Below are 23,388 nucleotides of genomic sequence, written 5' to 3'. Positions count from 1 at the left end.
GGTTGCTTTCGGTGCAAAGCCTTGTTATGTCAATAGGACTGAGCTCCGCACCAACCAGATCCTCCGTGCTGAGATGTCAGTACGCTCTCTATCAACATCGTGATGTCAACGACCGTGGAAGCACTGATCAAAATTGTATGCCAACCCTGCCGTCCCTCCTCGCACGTTAGAATATAGCCTGTCATGGCTTCCTCGAACGTCCCGCCCTTCCACCGCCTCCTTTCCTTCTACTCGAACCGCAATCCCCACGACTCACAAACAATCCGACTCCAGGACTCCATAGCTGGAAATCTTGCGCTTGGCCTGGACTTTCCTGTCGCATTGGCTGTGGCTATTGGTCGACATCTCTTCTTGAAGAATAATGGGTTCTTCAGCTTGCAGATTCATGTCCCCAGCGTGTCGTGGAAGACGACTCCGTTAGAGGGATTGGATGTGGATGAAAAGAAAGGGTATACTTGCAGTGAGATTGCTGGATTGGCGAGGGAGAGGCTTGGGGTCGTGGGCGTTGTGGAAGCTGTTGGACTGTGGAGTTTGGCGGCAGATGTGAACACGGGATTGTTGAGAGGTGGTGATGTGGAAGGGTTCAAACAGGGCACAGTATTTCGGGAACTGGAACGAAGGAGGAAAGATCGGAGTCAGGTGCTACCACTGTGGAGAGGAGGACCGATCAGTGTTGCAGGGCACAGCTGGGCTGTCGAGAAGATCTGGGGTGTGCACGTATATCGCGATGGAGATGGTAAAGGAGAGTGAGGAGGATGTGAGAGAGAACTTGTTGAATCCTAGGCCGAACCCCCTATGACCATATTTGCGAGCGACCGCCGGATGCTATGCAAACCCTCCATTGCTAGCCAGAATCTTCATTGCCCGTTCCTGAGGACACATCTTTGCTCCGCTGCAACTCCACCGATTTCGTCTGCGAGAATACCTAGGCGACTCGATTGCTTTGTAGTGCCTTGCCCACGGAGCGAGCGTTGATGGACTCCTGTTCTCATCGCTCCTATTCCTGCTTCCCTTACTGTGGCATCGTCTCTGGCTCATTCGAAAGATACATTCTGCTTCGGTATCTGATCCCACTCAGCCTCAATCCTGTCTGCCTCTGAGTCCGTGCTGGGGTCGTACATCTCGTACGCTGTCTTCAAGCGCTGGTACATCTTGTGTTTCTTGGCGGCCCATTCTTCTCGAATCTTGGCGATGTTTGCGGAACGTCTGGCTTTCTGGTCCTCGGCAGAGTCGTGTGTATGTGCTGCGAGAGGGTCTTGATTGATTTTGGGAGCCTGAAATCGAGGTCAGAAGAGTGCTTCAAGAAATGGTCGCTCCGTGCCACATATGCTTTCTGCGAGCGCCAGACGCGACGTGAGATGCGTGGACCACAGTGTAGAGTGGAGCTGCGGTCAGTCGCGCTGTTGGAACGAAAGGTGAATGGCTCATTCTCACTTACGTTGATCTTTGGTCGCTCTGCGAGTATGCGCTGCAGATGCGATTCTGGCACTCCGGCGAGGAGCGTGAGGGCTGTGATGATTGCGAGTGTCAGCAGCAGTGCGATAACGAGAGCCTTCTCGAGTGGATCCATGGTGGTGGTGGTGGTGGTGGTGGCGGCGGATGGCAGTGGTTTGGATGGCTATGTTTTCGGAAACATTATTTCGAAGTGAGGCTGGATTTATGAATGCGCAGAAGTGACGCAAGCGACACGTGCGACCGTTTCACATGCATCGCTGTGTCATTCACTGACGGTCTAACTGACGTGGAAGGCACGCGAAATTCAAGGACGAAAGCGCGCGATGCTCATGGGTAGACGGGTAAGAGCTAATGATGGTTCTACCTTGTGGACAAGCCATGACTGCAGCCGGAAATTCACGACTGAGGGAGGCTGAGGCGTCAGTGTCGGAGACGACAGCACTACCTCAGGAGTGCGCCACGGAGTGAGCTTCGTCCGGAATTGGTGATCAGAGTATCTATTGCTGTCGGACGCTCAAAGAACAGGCTTCCTCACAATCGGCGAACCAGAAGTATGAGATTTTTTGCGCCACCATTGACGAAATGATACAGAAGTGCTTCTGCCAAATGAGGCCAGCTCCGGCCGCAGCTTCGTCCGCAGCAGCCCTTCACGGGGCCTTCGACTTGGAGTGGCTCCAATATGCCACACTTACACATTCGCACGTGTTTACAATCCACGCGACGTGGAATATGTCATGGAGACACATTTCTGTTGACCTCAGAAACTCTCTAGGTCGATTCTACCTACATGGAAGATTACTTGGTGAGCTTCAGCGGCCATGGACTCTCAGCAAATCGGAGCGGATGCCCATAAGCCTTCTCGGAGACTTGCTCGACACTTCGAGATAACCGTGCAACGAGATTGCAACCTTAGGATTAGGAGCTGCAACTCGCTCCGTACATTCTGCGCCACTTAAGAGCTTCGCAAACTTTTTCGCGGTCATTGAGCCATACCGGTCCATGCTTCCAGATCCTCCCAGAGATTCTGCCATGCAATCGAGAACTGTCCGCCACCCTTCACAGGTTACTGTTGGTCAGGATTGATTCTGGCTCCTGCTCGCGCTTCGGCTCGCCTTCTGCAAGAACACTGTCCCTGCGCCCGTCATCCTTCTTTGCATTTGGGCTCGCCTTTCTAATTTCTCGGTCCGCTCTCTTCTGGTCCCGTGGTTTTCTAAGGACCCCATCCTCACGAGCAGACTGGTTTGGCCATTGCCACTCTGCCTTGATTTCTTTGCCGGGTCTGATCTGGAGGCGGGATTGCAAGTCTCTGCGCTTTCCTTGCCACGCAAAGAACGCGGCGGTTCCAGCTACCGAAATGAATGCCATAGGCCCGACCCATGGCCCAAGAGCGTCTGATAGTCTTAGAACGACTTCGAAGATAGAACCTGCGAACAAAAGGAGCAGGAAAATAATCGTGCCCCATTGCTTTTTGGATAATTGCAACCTGTTCCTGTCGATGCCGTCTCCCTGGCGATTTCTGGTGGCTGCCAGTCTGACAGCCTCTTTGCCTTGGGCGCGCTTGTTCTGTCGATTTCCGGACATTTTGATCGGTGGTGTTCTGACTCAAACGATTTTCTCTGGCGAGCACGACGTCTTGATATGTGAAACTGTTGATTATTGAAGTGATAGCAGTAGCGAGCATCGGGAAAAATATATATCAACATCGCTGAGGACTTGAGGACATCTCCACAACGCTGGCAACGGTACTTGCACACAATTCTGCTTACTGACCACTTTCCATATTTCGACGTGTGTCCGACCTCCATCTGCTGCCAATCTCGGTATCAACAATGACACGACCTACGAAGACGTTCGATTTCCGCAGCCAGCATGGTCGCTGCTTCAACAACCTCTCGCGAAGCTGGATCTCCCATTGTCCACAGCCAATTTCTTCGGCAGATCTCGGCACTCGAGAAAATCGTCCTCACGACTACCAAGCAAGCCTTACCACAACAGACGCTCGAAACCCTACCTACTCCAGTAAATCTCCACGAACACAACAAGATCCTCATCACAACCAACATTCCGGCCTACAACCCCAACCCACCTCCCCTGTCACATTATCACAAAAAGAAAATCCCAGGATAGCATCAAAAGAACGCAACTTCCTATTCCAGTAGTGGCACCACCGCAAATCCCTGCCCTGCCTCCATCAAAATGAGTCTCATCTCTTTCCACTTTCGATCGCGCAAATGCCAAAAATTGTCCCTCTGACGTCCGCTTTATTACGACCACGAGATACGGTCAATACCCGTATAAAAATTTCAGGTACATACAGTACACCTACGAAACTTTCGGTTGTGGCTGTTTTTCTGTTTTGAAGGGACTATGAACTGACAACCGTCCAACCCACACCATTGGCATTTCTGACAACTATGTAAGCAACCGCACAAAATAAAAAGGGAAAGTCAGGTTCCTTGTCAAACTTCGCAGAGTGGTGATATAGCCCTTGTGTATTAGCTGACTGAATCACAAAATTGTCTGGTCTGGTCAGCTCGCGCGATGGCGAGGTACGACTCTATACCGAAGGTCCAGCCTTATGAGGTAGGTAATAGCCTTCACGCACGACGAAACTTCGCGTACCGGCGTGAAGATGTCATGCTTTACACTGCTCGGTCTGGCGCGTGCCGAGAAGTTATTTGAGTATTTGTCTTGTGGTCTAGGGATGGGTACGAGAAGATGATGGGCGATCATAGTTTGGGTAGTGGAGAGTCTCTTGTTGCTAAGCGGACTGACTACACCGATCACTAATAATTTTCTCATCTCTTCACACCGAGCTTCCAGGTCTCTCAAGCTCAAATCCCCAGTTTGTGTGCTTTTCCGCCTAGGCCTCCAGATCTCGGTTTTCAAATCCTCCAAGATCTCCCAAGATCTCCCATGCCTGCAGCTGCCGTCTCGTGCTTAGATTACCCGTAATCCACAACACCTTTCAAAAATCATGGTATCTCGAAGAAAAATTCGTGTCCTCGTCTCAGTGCGCAGAATACTGATGTTTCCACCGTCATTCCGCTTCCAGAATTCCCCCGTAAAGGTTCCGCTAAAAAGCGTCGGAAATGTTACAAGTTACAACTTACAACTGGAGTCTGGAATCGAACAAAATCGTATTTTACGTGGCGCCAAGGCACCAGTCCAGTCGAAGCAGGCCGTTTGCATTAGGTTTTCGATTGCTGAAATCAATCCAGTTTTTGCGACTTTTCGGTCGCCGATCTTCGCACACCCCTGTCGGTGCCCTGCCATGTAGAAAAAACGACCTTTTGTACTTTCAGCGAGAGCGGTCCGAACATCACTGAGCCGGCTACTCAGATTTGCAGCCATTCCATAGGGTTTCGAATATTTAGCCAGTAGCCAACAATCGGTCAGCTGTTCAGGCATGAGTGTGTCATGATGTGACGTGGTTCAAATTTGAGCGAACGCCAAAGCTTCCCTCGCCCTGATGCGACTTCAGTCGGATGCTGCGGAGTAGTTGAAAAAGTCGTCTGGGTTCCACGAAGAGTCAAGACCTGCAGCAGGAGTAATTTGGCCGCTATTGGTGCCACTGCCAAAGTCCATGTTAAATGCGTACTTGGAGTCGCTCATATCCATATCGCCGTAAATATTCTGGTTATAGTTGAAGTCCAAGTTTGCGGGTGCGCTTGCTGCAGACTGGGGTTCATCGAAAGGCGAATGAGGGCTGGTGTTTTGCTGATAGAATGACGTGAGCGTTTGATTCAAGCCCCCTTGTGAGCCACTTCCCGAGTCTCCCTTTACCGGTTTGCCGTTGGGGTTGTAACTGTAGGCTGCCATGGATGGCATCGGCAACCCTGGAGTCATCTGGTAAGATGGCACGTTAAAGCCTGGGTGGCCATCCAGTAGCTGTTGTGACTCGATGGGCAGCTTGGTGGTCAACGGGTAGATATTTTGATCAGTAGGTGCCGTCGATGGCACTGGCGACGTAGCCGTCTGGTTGCATTGTGGTGGTGTCGGCACTTGCTTTGGCGATTGACCGGAGTTGACCAGTGCGTGAGGCGTCGGCGGTTGACTTGAGTGTGTGCTTCGAGGGTGCGAGATGGCAGGAGATGCAGCGCCTGGTGATGTTGGGTTCAGCGACATGCGCCGAGTATCTAAGCCGGTCGGCATGCCTGACTGCTGCTGACTCGCAAAGCCTTGTGGTGTTGCGATCGATGCAGAGCGACCATGGCTACTTGGCTGCACGTTTTGCATATTCATTGGCCACGGGGACTGAGGTGCGGCGTTCATTGCTTGAGGTTGCATTATTGGGTTTTGAAAGGCGTTTTGCTGCATCATGGGATTCAGGAAGTGATTGTTGTATTGACTCTGGTTGGCCTGGTATATGGCCTGGTGGAGATAATTCCTAACGCCAATCTGGCCGGCAAGATAGCTGTTAACTCTGTCGCTAAAGGCTGGGTTGAACGCAAGACCTGGATGGAGGGCGTTTATCCGTCGGAACTGCATTGGCAAGTCGTCGTCTTCCTCCTCATACATTTCCTCATTCATAACATCTTCCTCTCGTACTCGAAGAGATCGCCCGGTTCTCTTCTTGTGGATTTCTGACGCGCGCCGGGCAGATTCGACTCGCGCCTCGAGACTACGATCACTTCTTCGCGAGGCAGCGATGTATGCTCTGCGACTTGTGTCAATGATAAGGTGTGAGAGCGATGGTGATGGTATTGGATACCTTTCCTGGTTCTCCTCGTGAGTACGCTCGGTCCTCACCGGCTTGACGGTCGGCATTGTTCGAATGGGAGGCATGGTAGCGTGCTGGTTGCACCAGTCAACGCGTCTGTCGTACCAAGTCAACCAAAATGAAGCGCGTGGAACCAGACGACTGAGTGGAGTAGGATCAAATGTCTGACGCGATGGATTTTGCGTGCTGTCAACATGTCGGAGGAAGAGGGACTTACTCGTGGGAGGTTCTTGGGTGAGCTTGCGATGGTTCGTTCCCCGATTCCAAGGGAGGCCTGTCGATGCGTGCGGGGAGAAGCTGTGGCGAGAGGGATGTTTGATTTCGAGTGGCCGAGTGGCCGATGTCTGTTGGTTCGATATGCTGCCTCGGATTTGTCTAATAACAAATGTTTCTGGCGTGTGCTGTCCAGTGAGGTTGTCAGGAGTGGCGACTGGAGAGGCAGATTGGCAGCGAGGATGTGCGTGGGCGGCGGGAACAGATATGGACAAGCGTCGGGCAGCGGAATGGACTTGGGAAGGAAGGACCAGCAGGCCAGGATGCGATAGAGAGCTCCACGTCCAAGCGGCCAAGCCTCCAACATCGACTTCTTCTCGTGGGAGGGAGGCAGCGCGCACCCGGCGATTTAGAGTTGCCCCCAGGAATGTTTAATGTGCATCGCGAGTCTTCGAAATCGACGATCGCCACCGGCGGAACAGACGAGCAAGATCTTAGCGCCGTCGCTCGTAGATTAGCTCGCAAGCGAACTGCAATGCACGACCTCCACGGTCTCCGTCCAGCCATCATCAGCTGTGCACCCCAAAACTCCTTATACAGCAGGAAACAGCGACAGACGCACACCGAGTCGACGACATCCCAGACATCTTGCATTAGTGACACGTCCAGCGACCAGTCGTCTCCCGTCTCCCGTCTCCCGTCTCCCGTCTCCCGTCTCCCGTCTCCCGTTCCGCCTGCCCTGCCCTGCCCGCCCCTGCCCGCCCCTGCCGGGCCCAGCTCCGTCGTATCCAAGCGAGCTTTGCGGGTGATCACGAAAGCATGAGCAACGATGCAGATATTGTCAGTCAGCGGTGTAACATGGGATGTTCATTCTCAACCACTCTATGACCGTGGCCAGCTACGAGTGAGGCTGTGAACCCACACCACAATGCTATCCTCTGCAGACCGCCTGCATTATGATTCTGGTGGCATCGAGGCAGACATGGGGACGAAGTGGCTGCGCCTTTCTGACCTGCCTGTTTAGGCGGCGCGGCATTTGAGTGGAGTTGGACCAAAGTATACAATGGCGGAAGACGCTGCAACTGTCTCCACACGCTGAGGGCGCCGAGTCTCTTACAACAGTCCTCCGTACACTGTGTATACTGTATCACACTCTGACCGCTACCTGTCTGTATTCTGTATTCTGTATTCTGTATTCTGCGGTCGCGGCTGGCTGTGATCGCGCTTCTCAACTTTGTCGGACGTGCTTTGCAAGCTCGGATTTCTGCGAGATACGCCGAGATTTGCTTTGAAGTTTGCGGTTCACGGTCTATCGGCGTGCTGTATGTGGGATAGCCTCGCTCTGACCATGCCTTCCATGGTCTAGCCTTAGTCATAAACTTCGGCGGTACATCTCGCCAATCTCACAGATCTCAGCTGCTCGAGATTGGCGCCCGAATTGTCTCATCAGATTTCTCTACACCATGTCATGCAAGAGCCATGAGTACGCTCGCTTAATTGTTCCCGAGCTACACTATCACATAAGATCTACTTCATCTGACGAAGCAGCATACACTGAAGCCCATGCTGCATTTCTTTCAGGCTCACGCTCCACGAGGAACACCAGCAGAACGGGCTCGAAAACTTCAGATCTGGGGCTCTGCCGTGTGTTGCAAAGCAAGGGACTTCTGACCGTGAGTTATTTTGTAATCCTTTTCTCCAACTCTCACAATGGCACAATTCCTCAGGAAGCACAGCAACGTCACTGCTGAACTCGCCTGGAAATAATAATGGCTTGCCCCTCAATGCCCGGAGATTTTTCTGAGCTCGGGACGCCACTGCAATCATGAGCATTCCCGCAGGTCTCTAGTTCGCCACGGATGGCGCGTTTGGATTTGCTGCCTATCTTGTTCCGAAAGGCTTGTCTTGTGACGAGAGATGTGCATATCGGGTGGCGAACTGCAGCTGCAACGGTTGCTGAACCAGGAAGTCGCAGACGGAACAGACTGCCCCATAGAAATGCAATCACGCCTTCTTCATCCATTTCCACATGTCCATCGAGTTCCTCATCAGAATGCATATATGGCATGGCTGCGGAGGCCACTCCTGTCGGGTTGTGGACTTGCCAGTACACCGCTGAGCCTTCTACCATCAAGATGATCCACCAGCTCGCATCAAGACACCTGCACAGAATTGACGATCGCCGGATTTGCTCTCTCATGACTGCTGGAGCCAGCTCGTTGAACGGGCACAGAATATCATGATCGAAATGTACTGGATGGAAGCTCCAGGCCACTAGCATATCTGGCAGTCAACACACACAATTGAACGATAATCGCGTTTGCATTCAAGGCCGTACCCAATTGTTATGAAGTTCTCATTGTGGATGGTTATGTAAAAGGAGGAAGGTTAATTACAGAGGTAGAGCCGTCGCTCCATTAGTCAGCCACCCCTGACTGTTCCTTCCTTGTTCCGTAACACCAATTGTCCTTCTACGACATACGCACAACACCCTTCACCCCTCAATCCTTCTTCCTGGAAGAATCCCGCCCAACGAGAAGGCGAAGACTCAGAATCTCGGACGCAATCATGACCAGAATCATGATTGGCACGATGTGAGGTTCAGACCAAAAGCACGCCAAAAGCGCGGACCCATACTTCAGAAGAGCTATCAGAGCAAACATCAGAACTTGTTTGGTAGCTACGTGTAGCTTGTGCATCTGTACTCTAGAATCTTCACAATTTTGCTTGCTGGAACCTTCGCATTTGGTCTTCATGGTCTGGACCAACGCCTCCAACAACTGCGCCGGTAGAACACCCGGAGCCGTATACAACAGCGTTTCGACATCGAAATGTTTGACCGCTCGCTTACTGAGATCTTGCATTATTCCGATGGCTTGTGTTGGGCCAGGGTAATAGAGTAGGCAGCCGAAACGAAGCCTTGGTACCTTGTTCTGCTCCACGCCACTTGCTGACAAGTAAGCGTGATGAGAATATTCGTCGTGGTTATTGACGCTCTCCATTATGATCTGCCAGCTGACTTTGCTCTCGTCTGGGTAGTCTTCTTTCAGGTCACGGCTGAATTGCTGCCACTTCTTCCAGCCGTTGGCTTCATGGTCGAGTTTGATCTTGAGATCGGTATTGTATCCTGATGGGGATTTGATATCGAAGGCGAAGCTTGCCGACATAGTGGCAAATCTGTCTGTAGTCCAGTGTGACTAAGTTAGTGACCAAGTTAGTGGTCAAGCCAGAGAGATGATATGTAATGGCGGCATGTGTCAACAAAAGCGAAGTTGTTTGCAGTTCTCGCAAACCTTCACTTCGACGCTATGCTCGAGCTTTCTACAGGCACTCGATGCGTGTCGTTCAGTCTCGAGCGACCATGTCTCCGCACAGTCGACTTCAGAGGCCAAAGCCTTTGATGCTCACTTCTGCGGCGTTTGCGACCTCGTTCCCCAGCTCCCTTCGATTCCTTTCCAAATCCATTGCCTCCTTCGTGATACCACGACCGGCGTTCTTTCCTCGTGAAGTAAAGGTAGCCTCATCCAGTCGTCGAGCATTCGTCCTTGAGGAAAAAAGGCAATGATAACGAAAACGACCAGCAATAAGAACACGCCAACGCTCCTCTCGATGAACGCCGCCCTCTTGCAGATTGCCTCGAGATCCACCCACCTGTCACAGAATCTAAGACTGATAGATGTGTGAGCTCCAACCCAGTACTGCGACCTCTGGGTTCTCAGCTCTCTGTGATCATCCGCATTTGGCAGGATGACGCGTGAGGTCGCTGGCAGCCGTACATGTAGTAATTGCCATGGAAAAGTTCATGACTGGTCGATGCTATCACAGATGGCTCGATGATAGCCCTTCTCTTCTTCCGTTGTGACCAGTTTGCGAACAATTCATCTTCGCCCTGATCCGAGTACTGGTATTTCTTCTTCCCTGGCCCTTCGTTACGAGAATGTGTATAGCGTCGCGGAAGCTCACGTCGCCCCAGGAGCGCGGACCAGACTTGCAGGGTGTCAGATGGAACAGCTGAATGCTATACAGAGAGCCTCGTCGAGAGCAAATCCTTGCTGTGGTTCGACTCATTGTGCGCCACGGCGAAATTGGTGCTGCCGGCAAACGCAGTCGCTCAATCATCGCCTCGTCCTGCACCACGTCGAGCACTTTTCTTCTTGCTCTGGAACTCCTTCATCTTGCGCCTGCCGGCAGCCTCTGCCTTCTGTAGCTTCTCAACCCTTTCGACCTGCTCTTTGCTCGTCTCGCCGGGCACATTGTCTCTGCCAGCCTGCACTATCAGGTCATGAAGCTTGCGAAAGCAGGCATTGACATTGTCACTCTGCTTGCGAGAGTCGTCTGCCTGGATGACTAGATCATCCGACTTGGCAGCATGGTAGCGACTGCTCTGGATTGTGGGATGCATCAATCTGGGAAGGCGCTGGCGTAGCACGGACATAGGAATGCGCAGGGTGGCCTTCGAAGACACTCTATCACGTAGCTATCAGTGTCGGTGGCGTGAGAATGGATTTGATGTGAGGATCTCACTTGTTGACATTCTGCCCGCCTGGCCCGGACGAGCGAGAGAAGCTGATCTCACACAGCTCGCGAGGAATGGTGTCGGGGTTGAGAGCTTTCAGCCACTTGCGTGCTGCCTGCAATTCGGCCTCGTCCACATCGCCGCCGCCGCCGCGTCTGGTCGCGAAGCATCTCGTAAGCTGCAAACCAGTGCGGCCAGGGAGAATGGTGCGACTGGACGAGAGGAGCATAAGGCGTTGCGTTGCTCTAGAGTCGCAGAAAGTCGTATTGCGACATCTGCCAGTACTGCTGCAGTGAGGCTCTGGATAGCACAGCCTAATTAGGAAAGCGCGGCCAGTGCGCACCTCACTTTAGCGCAAACTCACTCGCCTCTGCGCAAGACTGCCCTCGCGCACAACATCGCGAGCGCCAAAGTCGTTCTTCTTGTCGCATCATCCACACGTCCATCGACCCCGTGCCACACGCCCGTCATCACATCCACTACAAATAGCGCGGCCGGCCTCAGCACTTTCGCCTGCGCACGCTGCCCTCCTTCTTGCATTTGTTTTCGCCTACGCCTACGCCTACGCCTACGCAGCGGAGCATACCTTCTGCCGCGCAAACCGCGCGCCTTTGCCGACTTCGCAAATACCATCGCATCTCGCGCACGCGCACGCCCATCTGCAGCTTGTCAGCTCCTCAAGGTAACCAACATCCCTTCTACTCCTCCGGCTCCTGGTCGTTGTGCTCGTCTTTGAGTCTCTGGCTTTGCGCACGGCAACACGGCAGCAGCAGCACGGCGCAGTTGTTTGCCCGCTCGTGAACTGTCTCGCCTCACCTTGCCCATCGTCCAGTATATGCAGCCCAACCAACCTGAGCCCACCGTGTGTCTCATCTCTCATCCCCGTCGAGAGTATGAGCGGATAGACTGAGAGCCCTGTCAGAATCTGATGCGCACCGATGAATGCCTTCAATCCAAACGCCGACATTGAGGAAGCGTATCTCAAGGCGGAACCGAATATACTGTCTCCCGCCTCACCAAAGCCCATACACTTCTCACAGCCCAGCAATATCCCCGTCCTGGATAATATGATGGATGTAGGCTTCAACCAGACTGAAGCGCACATGCACGCCGCCCGCGACACTGAGCTACGGCCAGGCGCATGGCGAGATCCCAACGAATCTGCCGACCAGCCCTCTCCATTCTCCACTGGAGGCGACGCCGCCGAGAGCACCAACAAAGAGGATGGCTCGGCCCAAATTACAGAGTCATCTCAGAACGACGACGCAGCACATAGCACTCAAGAACCACTGTCGAACGGACATGATGATGCTGCTCCAGCCCAGTCTTCCAACGACCTCTCCTATGCCGCGAACTGCATTGCCAGCGCTCTCGCTACTGCCACCGAAGCGCCCTCAGCCTCGTCAGGTCCAAGCGTGCCCACTGAAGCTCCAGATGCCACTCAAGTCCAAGCAGTTGAGCAAACGCAGCCAACGCCACTCCCAAGCGCTGTGAATGTACAAGCCCTTTTGGAGACGCTGCAAACGTCCATGACGCCTTCACAACCCCAAGCCCAGCAGCCACCTCCAGCTTCTGCTCCAGAGGCGAATGCCTCTTCTCCAGTGTCAGGTGTAGTTGCATCACCCAGTGGTCTGCCACCGCGTCCTCCACCGCAGGAACAGCCATTGATGAACCCAAATTATGTCCACTCGCAGCACATTCGCGACTATCATCCGCATGCAGCCAACCCGGCTACCCAAGCGACGCATGCATCACAGCCGCCTCAATCGCAAAGTTCTGGAAATCCTGCTGAAGCGCTCTCGAACAGCTTTGCGCCTCAATTCGCAAATGGAGCCAACTACGCAACCCAACCATCGCCAACCCTCGGCTTCTCCGCCACTCAGTCGGTCAACCAAGGCCAAGCGCAGCAATTCCAACAGCAATACTCGACGACTAACACTACGATAGAGTCGCGCAGAGAGTACAAAATTGCTGCGGGCGAGACACCGACACCAGAAGATCAGCCATGGACTGCAGACATTCAACGCAAATACGATCACTTCATGGAGGAGGAGCGAAGATACGTGAACGAGGCACGTTGGGACCAGTTCCCGAACGGATCCCGCCTTTTCGTCGGTATGCCTCGCTCACAACAAGAAAAGACCAGCAGCGCGACTAATGGGGCCTCAGGCAACCTTTCCAGCGAGAAGGTTACGAAGCGAGACATATTTCACGTCTTCCACACCTATGGCGAGCTGGCACAGATCTCCATCAAGCAGGCATATGGCTTCGTGCAATTTCTTCGAACGGAGGATTGCATGCGAGCTCTGAATGCTGAGCAGGGTCGCCAAATTCGCGATAAGCGCATACGTAAGTACCAAGTACTATGATGCGATCTATGGGGATTAGTCGATAATCACATTTCACTCCGTACACATACTGACGAGTGGCAGATTTGGAGATAAGCAAACCCCAGAAACCATCACGAAACCAGCAGCAGAACCAGAATCGGCGCTCGCGCTCGCCAGATAACAGAAATCGTCCAAATGGCGGTCGATACGATGGCGGCAGAGGTGGGAGAAGAGATGGTCGAGATCCGAGAGACGATAGGAATAGCAGAGAATATCGACCATCGTATCGCTCGCCTTCTCCGCGAGATCGCTACAATGATCGATATCGGACGAGGTCGCGTTCTCCAGGCTACGGCAGAGGTTATCGGGGCAATAGTCCCCGGCGCGAGCCAGATGACAAACTCAATCTGCCACGGCGCGAGCCCAGAGACGTGCCGGACGTGCAGGTCATCGCACTTGAGCCTCTCAATCGCGACTTCTTGTCTTGGGTGGAGAAGGCCTTCTCTTCGCGTAACGTACGCGTGGACGTCCTTACGATCTCTCCGAGATTGAGCGAGGAGGCTGTCGTTCGTCGTCAGATCATGGAAGGTGTCATCGCCATCTGCAAGCTCAGGCACATCAACCAAGATACATCAAAGATAGGTCTCACGATATTCAAGCGCCGAGGCGGCACGAGGGATGTACAATTCGAGGATTACGACAACCTCGACCCTCATATTTGCGCGGAACTCGTGATAAGAGAGAGGCAGAGTCTGGGTATGAATGCACCTCAGCCATCATACGGCGGATATTCTGGACAGCAATACTCGACCCCCGCGCCACCTCAGCAGTACGGTTACCAGCAAGCGCCAGCGCCAGCACCAGCACCATATCCTGCTCCTCCGACTGGCTATCCTCCTGGATACGGACAACCACCTTCAGCAGGTCACTACGGTGCTCAACCTCCTGCTATGCCGCCGCCTGGGTATCCACCTCAGCCGCCGAGAGTAGACTCCAACAATCTGCAGAACCTGCTCTCGACGCTCAATACAGCTTCTCCAGCTGCACCTCCGCAACAGCCTTATGGTATGCCTCCACAACCAGGGTATCCACCTGCGCAGCCATATCAAGGACAGCATTATCCTCCAACACCAAACGCAGCGAGCGCACCGCAACAGCCACCACCCGGCCAAGCTCCGCAGAACATGCAAGACATCCTCGCACGTCTTAGCACTTATCGGCAGTAGTAGCAGCATTGAATCAGCATTTACGCGGGAATCGGGAAGGGAGTTAGGAAAATTATAGATGGGACAATGAAGCAAGGAGCACAGCGTTCCCATATCGCAACGGTAAGTAAGCTGATGCGATTGTAGCGGCATGATGGAATGGCCATGCCACGAGGAAAGGATATTTAGTAAGGACTGTAAATAAGCATTTCGGTGGCCTTGACACGGAAAGCTCAAGGCTGGTATACTTATACAGATCAACTCTGTCTACCAAGCACTTGCTCGAGATCGACGCCCGTCTTCGAACTTCTCACTGCGATCAAAGCGTGTTGCTGATTATCGCGTTTATCGTGATCTAGCAGGGTTAGTTTTCATGCACTGCGCTGCCCACGAGACCGCTCCTGCCTTCGACTCTCATGTCTTGGCAGCGTTTTTGGCCCATTCTTTGCCGGACCTCGGCTCTGTGGCGTGCTCACCACCAGTACTTCCCAACTTCGCAATCACCTCCGATGAAAGCATCACATCGCAGGAACTGAATAGCAGGATCTGGCACTCAAGATAAAGCCCATTCGCCTCTACAACTTCAACTCAAGAATGCCCAGTAATAAATAGATGACCCTTCTCGCCCGCCCCTTCCTCCGCCTCCCATTCTCAACAAGCTCAGCAACACAAAGCATCATCAAATACTTGATGTAACTGATGTATTCGAGAGAGACTATCTACGAGAAAGTCGGAAGAAGAAGTGCGGCAGTTGCAGCCTCAGGCATTAGGCACGTAATGGACCCTGACACCTGGATATACACTCTAAGTCACCCCCTTAGCACGTGCATATCGCTATAGAATGAAGCAAACCAAACACAATAGCTATTTAGTTAGCAAAGCAAACAGGGGTATTAGGTAAGCAGAAGCAGGTAAACAAACTAGACTACTCTTAGGTTAAACAGACAAAGCAAATAAAGGCCCTTTCTTCTTAGTACTTAGTAGCTAGCTTTATAGCGCTCTTAATAGCGGCCTTGCAATCTACTAGGTTTAGTTATTTAACAAAGCGGCTATACTTAATCTTATTAAGCAGCTTAGTAAAGCTATCGGCTATCTAATTATATATACTAACCTATTAGACTATAATAGAACTATTAGCAATCTTCTCTCGGATATAGTAGACTCGAGCATCTATATACTTCGTATAGCTATTAATGCTAGTCGACTTAGTAATAGCAATAGCGGACTAATTATTCTCGTAGAGCGTAACTAGAAGAATATAGCCCTTATAGCTAATTTCCTTTAATAAACGAGCTAAGGCAACTGCTTCCTTAGCCCCTATAGTAAGTTAGACATACTTAGCTTTAGTTAACGATAGTGTAATAAGCGTCTAGCGGCCGGACTTATATAATAGAGGTCCGCCTACGATAGTAAAGTAGAAGCTGCCTATAGAGCGGCGGGTAACTAGATCGTTAGCCTATAAGGCGTTATAGTAACTAGCGAACTTGAGGTCGTCTTCGTTTAGGTTACCTTAGAAGCGCATACTACGGCTAAGGGTGCTAACTAGGTACTTAATTAGCTAAAGAAGCGCGGTATAATACTCCTCGGTCGGGTTAGAAATAAATCGTAATAATAGGCCGGCAGTATAGCAAGCATCCGGCCGAGTAATTATTGCTAGCTAGAGGGCTTTACTAACACCCTCCTAATACTAAGTCTTAAAGGCGGCACTAGCTATATAGCCTTTAGGTGCGCGTTAAATAGATGTCTTAACGTAACGAGGCGCTATTAGAGTAGCTAGTCCGATACGGCTACGTATACTATACTTCTCGTAGAGCCTATTTAAGTAGGCGTCCTAAACGACGTAGATAGTGCGCTTGTTACAGTCGCGGATAATGCGCATACCGAGATAGTAGTGTAGGTTACTAAGTTCCTGCATATTAAATCGGTCCTTTAGCATCTAAGTAACGGCTTCTAGTATAGATAGGCTATAGGCGATAATAATTATATTATCGACGTAGATAACGATAATCGAGCCGCTAACGTACTTAAATACACAGACGTCGGACATTATTAGAATAAAGTCTAGGCTCTTTAAGTACTTCCGAAGCTCTTTATACTATAGTATTAGTAACTGCTTTAGACTATATAGGGCCTTTAGCAGTAGGCAAACTATGCCCTTGCTACTACGGTCTTTAAAGCTATATAGTTGCTCGACGTAGATCTTATACTTATCCCCGATAAGCGCGTTAAGGAAGGCAGTTAGAATGTCGTACTGCTTAGCCTCTAGGTTATAGTATGCAATTAGACTAAACAAGGCTCGAAGCGTGCAAGGCTTAGTAATAGCCGTATAGGTCTTATTATAATCCTATCCTTCGATCTATATAAAGCTACGGACGACCTAACGAGCCTTAAACCGGCTAACCTTGCTATTAGCGTCACGCTTAATAGTAAACACCTATCGGCTACGAACAACCTTGCGACCTTCTAGTACCTCTAACCGAGATATATAGACCTATATATAGTTGTCGATTAGTAACTTATATTTAGCCTTATAGGCCTCCTTCTATTATAGCTAGTATAGCGACTAAGTCGCCTCCTTATAGCTCTTTAGAATAGGAATAGTGTCTTTATCTAACTGTTTAGCAATGTAACAGGAAGCTATAAAACCCTTTATATAGGCTATCGGCATATTAGCTATTATACGTCGAGTCGACCGCTTAATACTATAATTAGCTAGATAGCTACGCAACAGGTTACGAGCTAACTTGTTGCTACGGGTTATACGGATAGAACGAGCGCCTATCGTGTTAGGTCGCTTAAACTCTAGCAACCAGCTAGGCTTACCCTTCTTCGCATTTAGATTAAAGGGCAGAGCTTGATCTTCCTTAGCTAATTAGAAGCTATCTTTATTACTCGAAGCTAGTAGTTGAACGTCTAGAAGGTCGTCCTCGATTAGCAACAGATTAGCGACCTTATCGGCTATTTCCTATACAGGTCCTTATATAGGCTATTCTTCTTGCTAAGCTAGAAGCCGCTAGACTATACTAGCAGCCTCGGTAGGCAACAGAGCCTCGTTGCTTATAGAATTAAACAAAGCCGGCATAATAGACTCGAGTATAACAAACTCGTTCTTAGCTAAGTCGTTAGTGTTAGTATATAGCTTTATGCCATCCGGAAGTAGGAGGTTAAGGTTACCCCCTAACTTAATAAACTAGACGTCCTTAGAAGCGATAACCTTATGCTAATTAGGCAGGTAAATTATGTATTTTCCGGAGTCTATAGAGCCTTTAGCATAGCTAACTAGCTTGCTAACTAGGCCTCTGCTATCTATCTTCTTTCTACGAGCTATACTGTAATCGTATGCAATAGCAGTATAGCTATAGGCTCGAAGGTGCTAAAGGCGTAGCTGCTTTCGAGACCAATTGAGCTCCCTAGCTATAATAGCATAGGGGCTAAGACCTTCTAGGGTTCTAGGTGTAATATTAAGGACCTATATAGCGGAGGCAACAGCATACGGCTATAGAGACTTCGGAAGGTTAGCCTGCAGTATTATCTTTCTCGCAGTCGTATACACGATATAATTGCTAACCTTAGCAAGGCTATTCTAAGTAGAAGAATAAGGAGCTGTAACCTACAGTATAATGCCCTAATTACGAGCCTAGCTTAACAGCTGATTTCCGCCGTATTCCCCCCCTCTATCGAGGTAGTAGATTAGGATCGAATAGCTAGTCTATATACGGATATATATACGATAGTCCTAAATAGCTACTACAGCCCCTAACTTAAGCGTGCTAGCATATTCGTGTCGATAGCCTAACTTGGCGCATATAAACAGTATAAAATAGCGCTTCTGTAACAGACTAGGGTTAGTAATAGTAACTATATCTACATAGACAATGTAATAGATCGTAGATAGTCGTACGCATAGCAGCCGATTGTATTCCTTGTATAATATAGCTATGCGATAGGCAATGCAGTTGCGGAAGTCCTTCTTAGTACTAGTAATAACAATTTGACCCTCGGATTCTATCCTTAGTAGCTTGCGGTAATAAATATAGCTATATCGTAGATGCCATTTATCTATAGTGCCTATAGGCACCCCCTTCTTAGGCACCCCCTTCTTTAACATAAGGGCAACTATCTCACTATCTAGACTAGAGGTTAGTATATAGAGGTAGGGAAGACTATTCTTACGGTATATCTAAGCGATAGTAACCTTATTGCCTTCAACTATCGTAAATAGCATACGCTTGTTATTACGGTAGAAACAACCCTTATCGGCAAGCTTCTTAGTAGACAGAAGGTTAGCTGCTAGACTAGGCATATACAGTGTATTAGACAACTTTATATTGCTTATACTACGCTTATTAACAACCTCTGTCTAAGCTATACTAACTATCGTAGCGTGCTTCGTATTGCCTCTAAACCGGATAGGAATGTAACAGCCTTCGTATTTAATAAGCAATAAAGGGTCGTTAACTATGTATATACTAGTACCTAAGTCGACAACCTAGTTAGTAGTTCGAGTATTAGTAGTAAGAGCCGTAGACACCTAGTCGCTAATAGTAACTATAGTATTTGCAGTAAAGGCGTAATTGTAGCTTAGGTCTAATAACACCCCCGGGGTAGCATTAGCCGTATACAGCCCCTAAGTACTATTCTAACTAGATAGCGGTTGTTGCTATGCAGTTAGTCTACGCTGCTGCTATTGCTACTATACCCTCTTCTTCTTAGCCTTCTGCTGTTTACGACGCAGTCGGTCTTCCTCCTTTAGATAAGGGTACTTAGTATAGCAGCGGTTAGAAGGGTATAACCCCTAATAATAGGCGCACTTCTTACGGTTAGACTAATAACTATTCTAGTTCTAGTTGCTTCTACCGCGGCCTCGACTATTGTTATTGTTTCCGCGGCTACTACGACCGCTATAGCTCGAGTTACCTCGACCGCTGTTATTATTACTATTGCTACCTTACTATTATAGTTAGCGCTAAAGACTAAAGAAGCTATTATATTAGGCCTAGTTTAATTAAGCTATATTCTTATTAAGCAACGCGCTAATAATGTTGTTAAGTATATTATCGTTAATAGTATATTCGGAGGCGCGTATCTGCTCTCGGCGTATCTGTACGAAGGCCTCGTAGAATAGAGAGATCTGTATAATAAACATATAGACAGCCTAGTATTAGCTAATAGCTAATTTAGTATCCTTTAAGGCACTAAGCTTCTTCTTATACTTATTACAGAACTTCTTAATGTCCTTGCTATTATACCGAAGGGTAATATATTCCTAGTAGAGTATAAATTTAGTAGACCTACCTTTACTAGTATATTTCTTATATAGGTAAGTCTATACTTCCTGCGATATAGCGAGACTAAGTAACGACTGCTAAACCTCGGCGATATAGTTAGCAAAGATCCACGTACGCGCTAATTGATCTTTTGCTTCCTATTTATCTTATCGGTCTTTAAACTCTAACTAAGTTTTAGAAGACAACTTAATATTAGGCTTTAGGCGGGTCCCCTAGATATAGCGCTATACCTATATACCTTTAAGGGCACCCTTAGCGGTATAAGACTATAATAGATAATTCTCCTTATTCTTTAGCTTAGGGATGTTGCTTATGTAAGCGCTAGCAGAAGTTATAGAGAGAGCTATTATAGATAGCGACGGCGATAATATAGAAAGAGACTTTAGACTTATCTTAAGGGGCAGCCGATAGGCGCGCCTATGTTCTAGTATAGCGGATAGCTAATACTGTTATTATGTAACCGACTCGAGTCGGACTAGTACCTACTAGAACACTCGAAGGGCAGCGAGGATAGCGGCGACGATAATAGTGTCGGCGCAATTTTTAGTAACAAGCGCTAGCTACGTAGCTGTCGGAGTAACTATTAGAATACGTAGTAAACGTGTTATGTACATTAGAAACGCAGGGGGGCTCATAACCACTTGATGTAACTAATGTATTCGAGAGAGACTATCTACGAGAAAGTCGGAAGAAGAAGTGCGGCAGTTGCAGCCTCAGGCATCAGGCACGTGATGGACCCTAACACCTGGACACACACTCCAAGTCAAATCTCACTCATTGACAACCACAAAAATCATGGAGCAACTCCCCCACCTCCCCGCCATCGAACGCCTCAGTCCTCGCGTCATAAGAATCTTAGGCGGCAATCCCAGCAAATTCACCCTCCAAGGCACAAACACATACCTCCTCGGCACCGGACCCAAACGTCTACTCCTCGACACAGCCGAGGGCAAAAACATCTGGAAAACCTCTTTACAGAAAGTCTTGAAAGAGGAAAATGCTAGTATCGAGAAGGTGATTCTTACGCATTGGCATCCGGATCACGTTGGTGGAGTGGAAGACGTGAAGGAAATTTGTAGCGGTGGCGGCGGCGGTAGCGGGAATGGGAATGTGAAGATTTACAAAAATCAAAGGAAACCCGGACGGAAAGACGAAGTGGATTTTCAAAATGGAGAGGTTTTTGAAGTTGAAGGGGCGAGGATTCACGCGTTGCATTCTCCGGGACATACGGTTGATCATATGGCTTTTTTTCTGGAAGAGGAGGATGCGATGTTTACGGGGGATAATGTTTTGGGGCATGGGACGGCGGTTTTTGAGGATCTTGGGATGTATGTTGAGTCGTTGAGGGTTATGGAGAGGGCGTTCAAGGGGAGGGCGTATCCGGCGCATGGAGATGTTGTTGAGGATGGGCCTGGGAAGGTGAGGGAGTATCTCGAGCATCGGAGAATGAGGGAGGAGGAGGTGCTGGAGACGCTGAAGGGGGAGAAACCCGGGGAGACGGAGGGTTGGACGAGTATGGAGTTGGTGAAGGTGATTTATAGGAAGTATCCGGAGAATCTTTGGGGGCCGGCGGAGGGTGGGGTTAAGCAGGTTCTTGCTAAGTTGGAGGGGGAGGGGAAGGTTGTGAAGTTTCGGGATGGGAGTTGGGGGTTGGTTGCTGGGAAGGCGGCGTTGTGAGGATGCATTCCATTCTGCATTGGTTATGCGGTATCAGCAGTGTAGCCAGCTGCGCTGATATGAGAAGTATGATGTCCCTTCTTTACGGCTACGCTGCTTTCCATCTCCTCCCACCTCCCTTCCTCCACAACCATACAGCCTCAGTCGCATATGCTTTGGCACTGACATGCTTTCCTCCATCCACACCTTTGCCCTCGCTCTCATCGACAAGAGTCTGGATCACTTGCAGTCTCTCCACTTCCCTCCACAATCCTCTCGCCAGCTCACCAAACGTATCCTCCGGCCCTTCCACCACACCCTCATTCAGCAACTGCTCTGGTTCTCCTGGATCTCCAAATTCGCCTTTGCTCAATCTATACAGCACACGTCCCAAAGTCTGGAAAGCTATACATCGCTGCGCAGGATAGCTCGATCGTGACAAATGTGCTAGTTCAGCGACAGTGTAGCCTGCTGCATCGGGTGCGTCGCCATGGTGATGCAGGCCGAGCGTGACTGGTAGTACTGATGCTTTTGAAGGCGGAATGATCTCGCCTTTGAAAGAGAAGCGAATATCGCTGGCGTTGAGAGCTGAGGATGAAGGGTCGTATGTATTTTTGGATTTTGATGTTTGCATCCATTCTAGCTTGTCTGGGTCTGAAGGTAGGGAAGGAAAGTATTTCTGGTGCAGATCCTCGAGGAAGCTGTCTGATGAGGGGTCCAGCTCTGGAGGCTGTGGTGCGCGGGGGAAGTGAACTGTGTCGTGCGGTAGCTCGTCGACTGCTGGTGCCTCAGAATCGTCCTTTGTCGCTGTCGCGAGGCGTTCTTCTTCATCCTCATCTGGGTCTCCTAGCTTGGGTTGCTCTTCGAACTTCACAGATTTGTTGGTCTTGGGCTTGGGCTGCGTTGCATCTGCGATTGCAGGTTCTTGAGCAGGGACATGAGACGAAAGGTCTACTTCGTTACTCCCACTTCCGACATCAGATTTCGCGAAGAGTCGCTGTAGGAACGCTGGGCTGAGGCTGTTCATTAGTTCTCGGCGCTCTTCCTCGATCTCTTCTGCAGACATGGAGGCGAGCTTTTGGCGATTTTCTTGATCTATCCGCTCTTTCTCCTCTTCTTCCCAGGTTTTGGCGTGGCCACTAGCATGGTCGTGAGAAGGTACAGTGCTGGGCTTCACCGGAGCTTGTGTAGATGGAGCTGATCTCGAGCTACCCCAATTGAGATCATGTTGAAGGCTCTCAGACTTCTGCTGCTTGAATCTGCTCACTATCGGCCGCTTTTTGTGCTCTGGAAATCCCGTTTTCGTTTTCACCACCGGCGCAGACGGAGGCTTGGGAGCTTTCGGCTTGCGCTCGAGCACATCATTCACGAAGGCACCCGGAAGAGGCGCACTCAGATTTGATGCATCATTTTCGCTGTCCGAACCCAGATCCAGCTCTATCCGCTCACCCCTGATCATGTCGGCAGATTGTTGTGTGGTGTTGTTGAAGCCTCGACGGAAGACCCTGACGAAAGATCTAAGGTTTTAAGGTTGACCCACTAATTCGGGAGAAAAGCGCGCTATCCTAGCGTGCGTTAGACGCGGGCGCTTCCGTTAGCTGAGATCACTCCATTCACATTCGACGCATGTGCATGCTCGAATGCCACGATGGCGATGAACGTCTTGATACGAAAGTGAGGTCAAAGTGACTAACGAGGGCGGCATGGAAGTTGTGCTGCTGTGGGCTCCCGATGCGTCGCTTGCATGGGCATTCGTGATCTCGCAAAGTGAATCCCTTCCAAGATTCGGCTGAGGGAGACGCCAGCGATCATGAGGGCACGGTCAGGACCATGACAATGCATGAAGAGGGCACAGAGATGTCAGCTGGTGCGGAGGATGGAAGACATATCCGGTCGTTCATATTAGGAGAATCGGAAGATTAGTGTTAGTGTGAAGATGGAGGGCGAAAAGCAAAGCAAGCTGCAGGGATGTCAAGCGTAGGGTAGAGAGTAGGCATATCGG

General features: G+C 50.1%; 8 protein-coding genes across 8 annotated transcripts; 3 read left to right on the top strand and 5 right to left on the bottom strand.

Annotated features, from left to right (window-relative positions):
• The first annotated feature begins 142 nt into the window (after positions 1-142).
• Positions 143-896, top strand: MYCFIDRAFT_79125 (uncharacterized protein). Its single transcript, XM_007933435.1, has one exon. It carries the CDS (start codon positions 184-186, stop codon positions 748-750), a length of 567 nt encoding a protein of 188 aa, XP_007931626.1. The 5' UTR covers positions 143-183; the 3' UTR covers positions 751-896.
• A 1,615-nt stretch (positions 897-2,511) lies between these two features.
• MYCFIDRAFT_200267 (uncharacterized protein) lies at positions 2,512-3,036 on the bottom strand (the record flags this gene model as incomplete). Its single annotated transcript, XM_007933434.1, has 1 exon — positions 2,512-3,036. One exon carries the CDS (start codon positions 3,034-3,036, stop codon positions 2,512-2,514), a length of 525 nt encoding a protein of 174 aa, XP_007931625.1.
• A 1,899-nt stretch (positions 3,037-4,935) lies between these two features.
• Positions 4,936-6,602, bottom strand: MYCFIDRAFT_87222 (uncharacterized protein; the record flags this gene model as incomplete). The annotated part of the gene is made up of 3 exons (XM_007933433.1): positions 6,396-6,602; positions 6,170-6,274; positions 4,936-6,115 (listed from the first exon to the last, which is right to left on the bottom strand). Exons 2-3 carry the CDS (start codon positions 6,241-6,243, stop codon positions 4,936-4,938), a joined length of 1,254 nt encoding a protein of 417 aa, XP_007931624.1. The 5' UTR covers positions 6,244-6,274; positions 6,396-6,602.
• A 2,290-nt stretch (positions 6,603-8,892) lies between these two features.
• On the bottom strand, positions 8,893-10,444 carry MYCFIDRAFT_216903 (uncharacterized protein; the record flags this gene model as incomplete). The annotated part of the gene is made up of 1 exon (XM_007933432.1): positions 8,893-10,444. The coding sequence occupies exon 1, from the start codon at positions 9,556-9,558 to the stop codon at positions 8,893-8,895; it is 666 nt and encodes a 221-aa protein (XP_007931623.1). The 5' UTR covers positions 9,559-10,444.
• A 58-nt stretch (positions 10,445-10,502) lies between these two features.
• Positions 10,503-11,136, bottom strand: MYCFIDRAFT_33694 (uncharacterized protein; the record flags this gene model as incomplete). The annotated part of the gene is made up of 2 exons (XM_007933051.1): positions 10,503-10,857; positions 10,916-11,136. The coding sequence occupies 2 exons, from the start codon at positions 11,134-11,136 to the stop codon at positions 10,503-10,505; spliced, it is 576 nt and encodes a 191-aa protein (XP_007931242.1).
• A 709-nt stretch (positions 11,137-11,845) lies between these two features.
• Positions 11,846-14,463, top strand: MYCFIDRAFT_79119 (uncharacterized protein; the record flags this gene model as incomplete). Its single annotated transcript, XM_007933431.1, has 2 exons — positions 11,846-13,256; positions 13,340-14,463. The coding sequence occupies 2 exons, from the start codon at positions 11,846-11,848 to the stop codon at positions 14,461-14,463; spliced, it is 2,535 nt and encodes an 844-aa protein (XP_007931622.1).
• Positions 14,464-15,054: 591 nt separating this feature from the next.
• Positions 15,055-21,491, top strand: MYCFIDRAFT_209204 (uncharacterized protein; the record flags this gene model as incomplete). Its single annotated transcript, XM_007933430.1, has 5 exons — positions 15,055-15,134; positions 15,186-15,266; positions 20,356-20,376; positions 20,442-20,458; positions 20,494-21,491. 5 exons carry the CDS (start codon positions 15,055-15,057, stop codon positions 21,405-21,407), a joined length of 1,113 nt encoding a protein of 370 aa, XP_007931621.1. The 3' UTR covers positions 21,408-21,491.
• MYCFIDRAFT_209203 (uncharacterized protein) lies at positions 20,593-23,287 on the bottom strand (the record flags this gene model as incomplete). The annotated part of the gene is made up of 5 exons (XM_007933429.1): positions 20,593-21,495; positions 21,522-22,877; positions 22,923-22,946; positions 22,995-23,175; positions 23,207-23,287. The coding sequence occupies 5 exons, from the start codon at positions 23,285-23,287 to the stop codon at positions 21,431-21,433; spliced, it is 1,707 nt and encodes a 568-aa protein (XP_007931620.1). The 3' UTR covers positions 20,593-21,430.
• Positions 23,288-23,388: the final 101 nt, after the last annotated feature.

This window comes from Pseudocercospora fijiensis, assembly GCF_000340215.1.
Source record: "Pseudocercospora fijiensis CIRAD86 unplaced genomic scaffold MYCFIscaffold_10, whole genome shotgun sequence".
Lineage (NCBI taxonomy): Eukaryota > Fungi > Ascomycota > Dothideomycetes > Mycosphaerellales > Mycosphaerellaceae > Pseudocercospora > Pseudocercospora fijiensis.
Note: the sequence above shows the minus strand (reverse complement) of the source record. Positions and strands in the feature narration are given on the sequence as shown.